The sequence below is a fragment of the Somniosus microcephalus genome, chromosome 8, assembly GCF_052327205.1.
Source record: "Somniosus microcephalus isolate GS21.2 chromosome 8, FLI_Smic_1.0, whole genome shotgun sequence".
Classification (NCBI taxonomy): Eukaryota; Metazoa; Chordata; class Chondrichthyes; order Squaliformes; family Somniosidae; genus Somniosus; species Somniosus microcephalus.
Genome location: NC_140994.1, coordinates 105,698,454 through 105,710,621, shown reverse-complemented (window position 1 = coordinate 105,710,621; position 12,168 = coordinate 105,698,454). Strand labels below are relative to the sequence as shown.

Sequence of the window (12,168 nt, the reverse complement as noted above, 5' to 3'; positions counted from 1 at the left end):
TGGGGTTACGGGGATAGGGTGGGATATGTGTTGGTGTAGGGGTTACGGGGATCGGGTGGGATATGTGTCGGTGCAGGCTCGATGGGCCGAAATGGCCTCTATCTGCACTGTGGGGTTTCTGTGATTCTGTGAAAGCCTTTCCACCATATACAAGGCACAAGTCAGGAGTGTGATGGAATACTCTCCACTTGCCTGGATGAGTGCAGCTCCAACAACACTCAAGAAGCTCGACACCATCCAGGACAAAGCAGCCCGCTTGATTGGCACCCTATCCACCAACTTAAACATTCACTCCCTCCACCACCAGCGCACCGTGGCTGCAGTGTGTACCATCTACAAGATGCACTGCAGCAACTCGCCAAGGCTTCTTCGACAGCACCTCCCAAACCCACGACCTCTTCCACCTAGAAGGACAAGGACAAGGGCAGCAGGCGCATGGGAACACCACCGCCTCCAAGTTCCATCTCCCAGTCACACACCATCCTGACTTGGAAATATATCGGCTGGGTCAAAATCCTAGAACTCCCTCCCTGACAGCACTGTGGGAGCATCTTCACCACACGGACTGCAGCGGTTGAGAACATAAGAAATAGAAGCAGGAGTAGACCATACGGCCCCGCGAGCCTGCTCCGCCACTCAATAAGATCATGGCTGATCTTCGACCTCAACTCCACCATCCTGCCTGATCTCTATATCCCTTGATTCCCCTAGAGTCCAAAAATCTATCGATCTCAGCCTTAAATACACTCATCGACTGAGCATCTCTCGGGTAGAGATTCACTGAGTGAAGAAATTTCTCCTCATCTCAATCCTAAAAGGCTGACCCCTTATCCTGAGACTCTGACCCCCTAGTTCTAGACTCTCCAGCCAGGGCCACCACCACCTTCTCAAGGGGCAACTATCGGACAAGCACTAAATGCCGGCCTTGCCCACACATCCCGTCAATGAATGAATGAAATTGTAACGAGGGTCTCGATTGGTGTCGGACCCCCCTCCTCTCAACCCATTCAGTAACCAATGTTCTCCCTTCTTTTCCAGGGCCAGGAAGATCTTGAGAACTTACAGGGCTCATCCAGTTTTCCAAGTAGAGCCTTACCGCTACTGGACACACTCACCAGCCGTGACCAGCGCATTCAGGCAGGTTCAGGGGGACGTGGGAGGGGGTCTGCACTTGCTCTCCCCCCCCCCACTGCCCTCGTGTATGGACCGACACTCACCACTTCACCATTTCAACGGAACTGACTCCCATTTCTCTAGCGTCTTTCACCACCTCAGGACGTCCCAAAGTGCTTTACAGCCAATGAAGTACTTTTATATTTGAAGTGTAGTCACTGTTGTAAAGTAGAAAATGTGGTAACCAATTTGCACACAGCAAGCTCCCATCAAAAGCAATGTGATAATGATCAGATAATCTGTTTTAGTGATGTTTGAGGGATAAATATTGGGGCCAGGACACCGGGGAGAACTTCCCACTGCCCCTTCGACAGTGCAGCGCTCCCTCAGTACTGACCCTCCGACAGTGCGGATCTCCCTCAGTACTGACCCTCCGACAGTGCAGCGCTCCCTCAGTACCGACCCTCCGACAGTGCAGCGCTCCCTCAGTACCGACCCTCTGACAGTGCAGCGCTCCCTCAATACTGCCCCTCCGACAGTGCAGCACTTACTCAGTACTGCCCCTCCGACAGTGCAGCGCTCCCTCAGTACTGCCCCTCCGACAGTGCAGCGCTTCCTCAGTACTGACCCTCCGACATTGTAAGGGTTGGGGCTTCTTTAAACTGGTTTAAAGTTCCAATAAAACCAATTTTAAAACAGCGGTTTCGAATCGCTACCCCACCTTCAAGTTCTGACTGCAGGGCTTATAATTATTGATATTAAAACAGACACGTAGTTTGGATGAGAGAAAAAAAATCAAGTTTTATTAACTAAAAGAACTATAATCAAAATATCAAACTATCCCACACGAACACAGTAATTACAGTAAAATTGCTTAACGGGGGTTGCAGACGGTGAAAACGAGGGATACAATGGCTACAATGTTATTTAAACAATCTTAACAATTCCCTTAAATCACCACCCCAAACTCCTGCTAGGTTGCCTTGTTGAGGAGTCAGAAACTCCGCTCACCTGTGGTCCAGCGAAGTAAGAGAAAGAGCTAGCTTCCAGCCGCTATCTTTATACCTGGTGCGGCCCCTGCCGTTCTGCCTTGCAAGGGCTGTGTGCAAAATTCCCCACCCAAAAGGGTCCAATACACAAGAGAAAGCTGTGATTGGCTAACTCAAAGTGGTTAGACTGGGTTAATGAGAATGCAACAGCCCTATTGTCCAGTGCTGGGTGATTTAAAACCCATTCAAATGTTAAACGTTTCCCATTCAAGATACAAAAGTCTCTTCTGCAGTTTAGATGTATCCACTCAATATACAAACAAATGCTAATAGCATTCAATTGCTTTGTAAACAAAGCATTGTCCTTTGTCTTCGGCCATGTGGTGACAGCCATTTTTATCCCTGGAAATTTAAAAGCACTACGCCCAGGGATTCTTTAATCAAAAAAATTGATCTTCAGAACTGTAAATTATTGCGAATTCTTACAGTCCGCCCTTGGATACTTCCAGCTTGCTTGTAGTATCCTCTTGAAGAAATGAGCAATAATTTCTGACCCTCCACAAACAACCATCCCCTGTATTTACCTAATAGCTATCTGCCACTGATCCCCGTCCCGTCTATTCCCCTTTAATTCAAGAAAAAAACCATGGTACGGTTGGCATCTTACAGATACTTCAGTTTTCAATAAGGGGTCTCATACCCCTACACTCTTGTAAAATTATACAGTGTAAACCAAATTTACAATCACTTTTTTACATCATAAGTTATTACAAAATGTTGCAATCTTAGTTACACAATGTAATCAAAACGATCCCAAGCACGGAGAGGGTCTTCCGCCTCTGCTCAACTTGGGGCTGTAACACAAAATACAAAAAATCATTAAACAACATGCTTAAATGAACCCCGATCATCACGTGCCGATGATGGGTCGCGAAATTCGAGTGGGCATTGCTCCTCCCACTCGGGCAGTAAAAGTACCTTCCACCCCACTTTGATCAGCTTAAACTTTAAAACAGGCAGAATGGATTTACCGACCAGCCTGCTCCACCAGCCCCGAACCGTTCCCTTGTCCCTTTGTGGAGGCGGGGTACCCCTCACGTATAAATTACCTTGGCACAGACCGAGACCGGGGTATGGGATCTCATGACTCCCAGTCCCTCCCCCTCCCGTCTTCCCTCGACTGGCTGCAGAAAATGATGGGTGCCTGTGTGGCGGCTCTCCCTGGCCCCACACTGATCCGGCCACCCACTCATCCTTCCCAGCCACACTTATCCTCTTTGCCCGTGGGCCCCCGGGTGAGTACCTCCCTCCCCCGACCGCACCCACGCGACTCTTGGGTCTCCCCCTCCTCTATACAATCTTCCCGGGCCGTCACCACCCACCCCCGGGGAACGCGTCCCTACCACAAGGCGCCCGCGCTTCCCCATCGTGACTCCTCGACAGCGAGGTCTCCCGCAAGTGAACTTCGGTCAGGATAGTGCTGGGTTGGGGGCTGTGCCCCACCCAGCTGGGGCCATCTCTTCCCCGTAGGAGGAGTAGGCAAATTCCTCCGGACTCTGTCCGGTTTTTCCCGAAGATCGCTGCGGGGTCTCCTGGATTCGTCCAGTGGCGAGGTGATCCCCAACATTCCGTATTTTCATTCGATGTCCAGCTTGGGCTGGGCGAACATGGCTGCTTCATTTTCCCATCTCCTGCAAAAACTTAAAAGGGACATGCAGCCAGGTCTCACTGACCTGCTGCCTTAGGTGGAGACATGGTCGGGTCCCTCGACCTCGGACCAAAATACAAACATTCGGCAGACATGTAAACTTAAACTCTTTAAACTTAAACTTAAAACTAGTTATATCAACAAAATTTAAAATGCACCTTAAAGCAAGCTATTTACACTCACATAGCTATAATACAGATGCCGCCCGTCTCCGGACGGCCAGTCTAATCTCTGGCACTGTCGCAGATTGCTGCTGGCTGCAGCAAAGCTGGACTGCCTCCTGTCTCTGGTCCCCCGCAGCTTATGGCTGTTGAGTGGGGGCCTCTGTTCTCTGGCTTCTCCCTGGCTCGGGAGACCGCCCTACTCCACTGTAAAGTGGGTGACCATGCTTTCTTATGCTGGGGCACCCGCTGAGACCTCCTGAGGGGTGTCTCTATGGGGGAAACTTTGGCTGGCGGACCCTGAGCTTGGGTCACAGCCCCAGCTGGCTGGGAACCTTCTCCCCCATGTCCAAATAGCCCGCACTGTATAATGTATAATGTACCTGGCAGCAAGTCTCTCTCTGGGTTTGTCTGCTTTTCCCTGGAAACAAGTCACAGTTCCTGTTTTTGTAGGCTATGAACTTGAACTTGCATGGACAGCAAACTCATGTTCCCTCACCCAGGTGGCTTTAACTGGGGAATTTTGGACCTGCCTTTTGCCTGGGGCCAAAACTATCCCCTGTGTGCCTCCCTTGTCCTGGATTTCTGCTACTGGACCTGCTCTACAGGGGTCCCAGAACTCTCCTTTCCTGTTGCCTGGCTTAAACAGCTTACTCTGAATATGAATGTCTCCTCCCCCACACAAGCCACAGTGCTTGCCTGTGAACTCGAACATGCTGTGGGCTGAGGATTCCTATTCTCAGGCTCACTCCTCACGGGCAGACCGTACCTCCGTTGTTGGAGGGGGTACACTGGTCCTGGTCCCCGCCTGCCTAGCGGGACCTGCTGGTGTTCTCCTACCACCCCATTGTCCACCCCTCCTCGCTGCCAGAGCTCCTCAAGACTCGGAGCTGTGGGCTGCGGTCTTGGGGTCTCTAATTCCCTAGCCAGCCTTTCCCTGGGTGTTGCCTCTGGGGCGGTTTGATTTGGGCTGCCAGTAAAATCCAGCTGACCTGCCTTCGGGCTGATCACGCAAATCATTCCCCTTGCTACCTTTAAAGCCACGTTAAGGCTTTCTATCTCTGCCCTACAGGGGCCATGATCTGCTTCACCAAACCTGGCATTCTCTTCCCGCAGTCTCATCTCATTTTCCCTGGCCTCAGTGATTTGGTACTTTAGGAATTCTATCTCGTTTCTCGCATGGCACTCTCTCTCGCTAGCTTCTTGGGTGAGGTGTGCATTCTCCTCTTGTAGCCTCATCTCTCTGTCCCTCGCCTCTGTGACTTCCTGCACAAGGTGCTCTATAAATGCCTGGCATTTCGTGACCTCTAGTGTGAGGCGTGCATTCTCTTCCCGCACCCTCATACCACTAGCTCTGGCCTCATACACCTCTCTGAGGCGTTCTACCTCCGCCTGGCATTTTCCAAGCTGGGACTCCCGATTCTTGGCCTCTTTAAACTCCTCCTGCTCTCCCATCTCACCCTTCCTAGCCCAGCCACCTATACCCTGATAGGTCAGCTTACACACTGCCACTACCTTCCGCAGGGCTGCCCACAGACTGAAAGCAAGAAAGACAATACTTTCTCTAGATCCAGACCACTTATCATATCAAAAACGGCCTGCAGTCCTGCCCGCGGTCGCCATTGTAAGGGTTCGGGGGCTTCTTTAAACTGGTTTAAAGTAATTTTCCTGGTCTTGCAGGACCAATTCCAATAAAACCAATTTTATTACAGCAGTTACAAATCGCTACCCCTCCTTTAGTTCTGAGTGGAGGAACTTATAATTAATGATATTAAAACGGAACAAGTGGTTTGGATTGAGAGAAAAAAATCAAGTTTTATTACCTAAATAAACTACAATCAAAATATCAGACTATCCCACACGCACACAGTAACTACAGTAAAATTGCTTAATATGGGGTAAGGCAGATGGCAAAAACGAGGGGTAAGTGACTACAATGTTGGTTAAACAATCTTAGCAATATCCCCTTAAATTGCCATCCCCCAAACTCCTGCTAGGTTGCTTTGCTGAGGAGTCAGAACACCCTGCTCACCTGTGGTCCAGCGAAGTAAGAGAGAGATAGCTTCCAGCCGCTATCTTTATACCTGGTGCGGCCCCTGCCGTTCTGCCTTGCAAGGGCTGTGTGCAAAATTCCCCACCCAAAAGGGTCCAATACACAAGAGAAAACTGTGATTGGCTAACTCAAAGTGGTTAGACTGGGTTAATGTGTCTTCCGGAGCTCCCTGGGCTGAAACAAAGAGAATGCAACAGCCCTATTGTCCAGTGCTGGGTGATTTAAAACCCATTCAAATGTTAAACGTCTCCCATTCAAGATACAAAAGTCTCTTCTGCAGTTTAGATGTATCCACTCGATATACAAACAAATGCTAATAGCATTCAATTGCTTTGTAAACAAAGCATTGTCCTTTGTCTTCGGCCATGTGGTGACAGCCATTTTTATCCCTGGAAATTTAAAAGCACAACGCCCAGGGATTCTTTAATCAAAAAAATTGATCTTCAGAACTGTAAATTATTGCGAATTCTTACAACAGTGCAGCGCTCCCTCAGTACTGACCCTCCGACAGTGCAGCGCTCCCTCAGTACTGACCCTCCGACAGTGCAGCGCTCCCTCAGTACTGCCCCTCTGACAGTGCAGCGCTTCTTCAGTACTGCCCCTCCGACAGTGCAGCGCTTCCTCAGTACTGCCCCTCGACAGTGCAGCGCTTCCTCAGTACTGACCCTCCAACAGTGCAGCGCTCCCTCAGGACTGACCCTCCGACAGTGCAGCGCTCCCTCAGTACTGACCCTCCGACAGTGCAGCGCTCCCTCAGGACTGACCCTCCGACAGTGCAGCGCTCCCTCAGTACTGCCCCTCCGACAGTGCAGCGCTCCCTCAGTACTGCCTCCCCGACAGTGCAGTACTGACGCTATACTAAACACCTATTGTATTAATTTCTCTCTCTCCAGGCTCTGTTGCTCTGTGGCTGCTGCTTCAGTCCTGGTTTTCTTCCTGGGAAGACCTGGATAGATCGGAAATCGATTCACGATCGGACGGGGAGATGAAAAAAATACAGGAAGCGGTCCCAATAAAATTTATCTTCTACTTTTCTCAGTTGAATGACATGTTTCACTCTGTTTAGTCAGCACCTCTCGAACCTGCGCCCTCTACCACCTAGAAGGACAAGAGCAGCAGGCGCATGGGTACACCACCAGCTCCAAGTTCCCCTCCGAGTTACACACCATCCCGAAATATATCGACTGTTCCTTCATCATCGTTGGGTCAAAGTCCTAGAACTCCCTCCTTACAGTACTGTGGGAGTACCTTCACCACATGGACTGCAGCGGCTCAAGAAAGCGGCTCACCACCACCACCTTCTCCAGGACAATTAGGGATGGGCAATAAATGCTGGGCCTTGCCAGTGACGTCCACACTAAGGCCTCCTCCTGTTCCAGTGTAACAGGTTGGAAGGGGCTGAATGAGAGAGAGAGAGAGGATAGCAATTATCTCAGTGTCAGTTTCTATAACTGGAGATTATATTTTGGGGAGTCCCCACATCCTCATCCCTCATACCCACACCCCCCAACACCACATCCCAGACCACAGTAATCTCCTCCCGCCATCTCTAATCCCACCCCCTAATCCCCAATTGCCCCTCTAAATCCCACTCCCTTCCCCCAATCCCTGCTCCCCTTTCCCCCAGTTACCCTCCCAATCCCTGGAGATTTGATAGAGGTGTTCAAAATCATGAAGGGGTTCTCATAGATCATAGAATGGTGACTGCACAGGAGGAGGCCATTCAGCCCGTCGAGCCCGTGCCGGCTCTCTGCAAGAGCACTGCAGCTAGTACCACTCCCCCACCCTTTCCCCATAGCCCTGCAAATGTTTTTCTTTCAGTTACTTTTCCAACTCCCTTTTGAAAGCCGTGCTTGAGACTGCCTCCACCACCCTTTCAGGCAGTGAATTCCAGGGGGGCAGAAGCAGGAGGTGGTTTTTAGGGTCTTCTGACACACGTTGGCTCCACTGTCCCAGCACCTCACCCCGGATTGGAGGGGGGTGGTGGGGTGCGCATCGTTTACTGACTGGACACCAGCTATACGCGCCCTCTGATCTTTCAACCAGACTTGACGTGAGTGTGGATGACGTGAATGGCCTGTTTCAGTGCTGTACATTCTATGTAATTCTGTCCATTCTATCGAATCCTTTAATCATCTTAAACACCTCAATTAGATCACCCCTTAATCTTCTAAATTCAAGGGAATACAAGTCTAGTCTGTGCAATCTGGCCCCATAAGTTTACCCCTTTTAGCCCCGGGATCATTCTGGTGAATCTGCGCTGCCCCCCTCCAAGGCCCATATATCCTTCCTGAGGTACGCTCTGAAAGAGAATGTTGGCAGCATGTTACCGTTTTGTGGCTGATTATATTTCCGTCATTTTTTTCTAAACAGTGAGAATGTGAGAGGGAATGGGTGACGGAGAGAGGGATTGTGAGAGAGAGTGGGAATGAATGAGAGCGCGAGAGAATGGTAACAGGCTCGAGGGGCTGAATTGCTCCAGACAGGCACAAGAAGGCCAGCCGTTGGTGGGATAAAGAGGCGGAGAGTAGAGGTTCGTTTGGAAGAGTGTTCAAGCTGCAGCAGAGAGAGAGCGGGGAGGTGGTTGGCATGGGTTTTCCCAGAAGTACTTAATCCCATCAAGCAACATTTTATCACATTGTAGGTTGGCCAATGTTGGTTTGCCACCATCAGAGGGGAGCAGTTCGAAACAGGCATGTAGGTAGTCATCACCACAGCCAACACAATCTAAAGAGAAAAGAGGACCGATCAGTTTGCAAAGAAACTTTCTCGTACCTGCCCCTCCGACAGTGCAGCTCAGTACTGCCTCTCCGACAGCGGGGCGCCCCCTCAGTACTGCCCCTCCGACAGAGCAGTGTTCCCTCAGTTCTAACCCTCCGACAGTGCGGCGCCCCCTCAGTACTGCCCCTCCGACAGTGCAGCGCTCCCACAGTACTGCATCTCCGACAGTGCAGCTCAGTACTGCCTCCCACAGTGCAGCGCCCTCTCAGTACTGCCCCTCCAACAGTGTTGCACTCTCTAATACTGCCCCTCCGACACCACGGTGCCCCCTCAGTACTGCCCCTCCGACAGTGCGGCGCTCCTTAAATACTACCTCTCCGACAGTGCAGCACTCCCTCAGTACTGACCCTCCAACAGTGCCGTTCTCCCTCAGTACTCCCTCTTCCAACAGTGCAGCGCTCCCTAAGTACTGACCCTCCGACAGTGCGGCCCTCCCTCAGTACTGCCCCTATGACAGTGCAGTGTTCCCTCAGTACTGCCCCTCTGATAATGCAGCTGCCCCTAAGTGGTCCCCCTCCAACAGTGCGTCGGTCCCTCTACTGACCGTCCGACAGTGCGGCGCTCCCTCAGTACTGACCCTCCGACTGTGCGGCGCTCCCTCAGTCCTGACCTTCCAACAGTGCAGCGCTCCCTCAGTACTGATCCACCGAAAGTGCAGCTCCCAATCAATACAGCCCCTCCGACAGTGCGGCGCTCCCTCAGTACTGCCTCTCCGACAGAGTAGCGCTCCCTCAGTACTGTCCCTCCAACAGTGCAGCACTCCCTCAGAACTGCCCCTCTGACAGTGCAGTGCCCCCTTAGTACATCCCCTCTGACAGTGCAACGCTCCCTCAGTACTGCCCCACCTACAGTGCAGCGCTCCCTTCGTGTTGTCCCTCCGGCAGCGCTGCGCACCTTCAGTACTGCTCTTCCGACAGTGCAGCGCTCCCTCAGTACTGCCCCTCTGACAGCGCAGCGCTTCCTCAGTACTGCCCCTCCAACAGTGCAGCACCCCCTCAGTACTGTCCCTCCAACAGTGCAGCACTCCCTCAGTACTGCCCCTCTGACAGTGCAGTGCCCCCTTAGTACATCCCCTCTGACAGTGCAGCGCTCCCTCAGTATTATCCCCCCGGCAGCGCTGCGCACTTTCAGTAGTGCTTTTCCGACAGTGCAGCACTCCCTCAGTACTGCCCCTCCGACAGTGCAGCATCCCTCAGTACTGACCCTCCGACAGCGCAGCACTCCCTCAGTACTGCCCCTCCGACAATGCAGTTGCCCCTCAGTACTCCCCCTCCGACAGTGCGGCGCTCCTTCAGTACTGACCCTCCGACAGTGCGGTGCTCCCTCAGTACTGCCCCTATGACAGCGCAGCGTTCCCTCAGTACTGCCCCTCCGATAATGCAGCTGCCCCTCAGTACTCCCCCTCCGACAGTGCAGCGCTCCCTCAGTACTGATCCACCGAAAGTGCAGCTCCCAATCATTTTGCCCCTCCGACAGTGTGATGCTACCTCAGTACCGCCATTCCGAAAGAGCAGCGCTCCCTCAGTACTGACCCTCCGACAGTGCAGTGCTCCCTCGGTACTGCCCCTCCGACAGTGCGATGCTCACTCAGTACTGCCCCTCCGACAGTACAGCTCAGAACTGCCCTTCCGACAGCGCGGCGCTCCCTCAGTACTTCGCCTCCGATAGTGCAGCGTCCAATCAGTACTGCCCCTCCGACAGTGCGGCGCTCCTTCAGTACTGCCACACTGACAGTGCAGCGCTCCCTTAGTACTGCCTCTCTGACAGAGTAGCGCTCCCTCAGTACTGCCCCTCCGACAGTGAAGCGCTTCCTCAGTACTGACCCTCCAAAAGCGCAGCACTCCCTCAGTACTGCCCCTCCGACAATGCAGTTGCCCCTCAGTACTCCCCCTCCAACAGGGCTGCGCTCCCTCAGTACTGTTCCACCAACAGTGAAGCTCCCACTCAATACAGCCCCTCCGTGTGTTGCTCCCTCAGTACAGCCCCTCTGACAGTGCAGCGCTCCCTCAGTACTGCCCCTCCGACAGTGCAGCGCTCCCTCAGTACTGACCCAGCGCAGCGCCCCCACAGTACTGCCCCTCTGACAGAGCAGCTCAGTACTGCCCCTCCGACAGCGCGGCGCTCATTCACTACTGCCTTTCCGACAGAGTAGCGCTCCCTCAGTACTGCCTCTCCGACAGAGTGCCAGTCCCTCAGTACTACCCCTCTGACAGTGCAGCTCTACTGACCCTCTGACAGTGCAGTACTCCCCCTCCAACAGTGCAGCACTCCCTCAATACTGCACCTTCGACAGTGCGGTGCTCCCTCAGTACTGCTCCTCCAACAGTGCAGCGCCCCCTCAGTATCGTCCCTCCGACAGTGCAGCACTATCTCAGGACTGCCCTGCCGACAGCGCAGTGCTCCCTCAGTATTGCTCCTCCGACAGCACAGCACTCCCTCTGTACTGCTCCTCTGACAGTGCAGCTCAGTACTGCCCCTCCCACAGTGCAGCGCGCTCTCAGTATTGCCCCTCCAACAGTGCTGTGCTCACTAATACTGCCCCTCTGACAGCACGGTGCTCCCTCATGCGCCTCCGACAATGCGGCGCTCCTTAAGTACTACCTCTCCGACAGTGCAGTGCCCCCTCAGTACTGACCCTCTGACAGGGCATCTCAGTACTGCTGCTCCGACAGTGCATCGCTACCTCATTACTGCCCCTCCGACAATGCAGCTGCCCTCCAGTACTGCCCCTCCGACAGTGCAGCGCTCCGTCAGTACTGACCCTCCGAAAGTGTAGCGCTCCCTCAGTCCTGCCCCTCCGACAGTATAGCGCTCCCTCAGTACTGACCCTCCGACAGTGCGGCGCTCCCTCAGTACTGACCCTCCGACAGTGCGGCACTCCCTCAGTACTGCCCCTCCGACAGCGCAGCGTTCCCTCAGTACTGCCCCTCCAATAATGCAGCTGCCCCTCAGTAATCCCCCTCCGATAGTGCAGCGCTCCCTCAGTACTGATCCACCAACAGTGCAGCTCCCAATCAATACAGCCCCTCCCACAGTGTGTTGTTCCCTCAGTACCGCCCCTCCAACAGTGCAGCGCTCCTTCAGTACTGCCCCTCCGACAGAGCAGCACTCAGAACTGTCTCTCTGACAGTGTGGCGCTCCCTCAGTACTGCCTCTCCGACAGAGTAGTGCTCCCTAAGTACTGCCTCTCCGACAGTGCATCTCTCCCTCATTACTACCCCTCCTACAGTGCAGCGCTCTCTCAATACTGCCCCTCCAGCAGTGCAGCACTCCCTCAGTACTGCCCCACCGACAACGCTGGGCTCCCACAGTACTACCGCACCGACAGTGCAGCGCCCCCACAATACTGCCCCTCCGGCAGTG

At 53.2% G+C, this 12,168-nt stretch overlaps 1 protein-coding gene across 2 annotated transcripts in view; it reads left to right on the top strand.

Annotated features, from left to right (window-relative positions):
- The window catches only part of LOC147113740 (poly(A)-specific ribonuclease PNLDC1-like), a 292,736-nt gene extending 285,678 nt beyond the window's left edge, over window positions 1–7,058 (top strand). For both annotated transcript variants that reach the window (XM_085995053.1, XM_085995052.1), the window contains 2 exons: window positions 1,039–1,137; window positions 6,918–7,058. In XM_085995053.1, coding sequence (XP_085851179.1) covers window positions 1,039–1,137; window positions 6,918–7,013 — 195 coding nt within the window. In that variant the 3' untranslated portion in view covers window positions 7,014–7,058. The remainder of the gene's footprint in view (window positions 1–1,038; window positions 1,138–6,917) is intronic.
- Window positions 7,059–12,168: the final 5,110 nt, after the last annotated feature.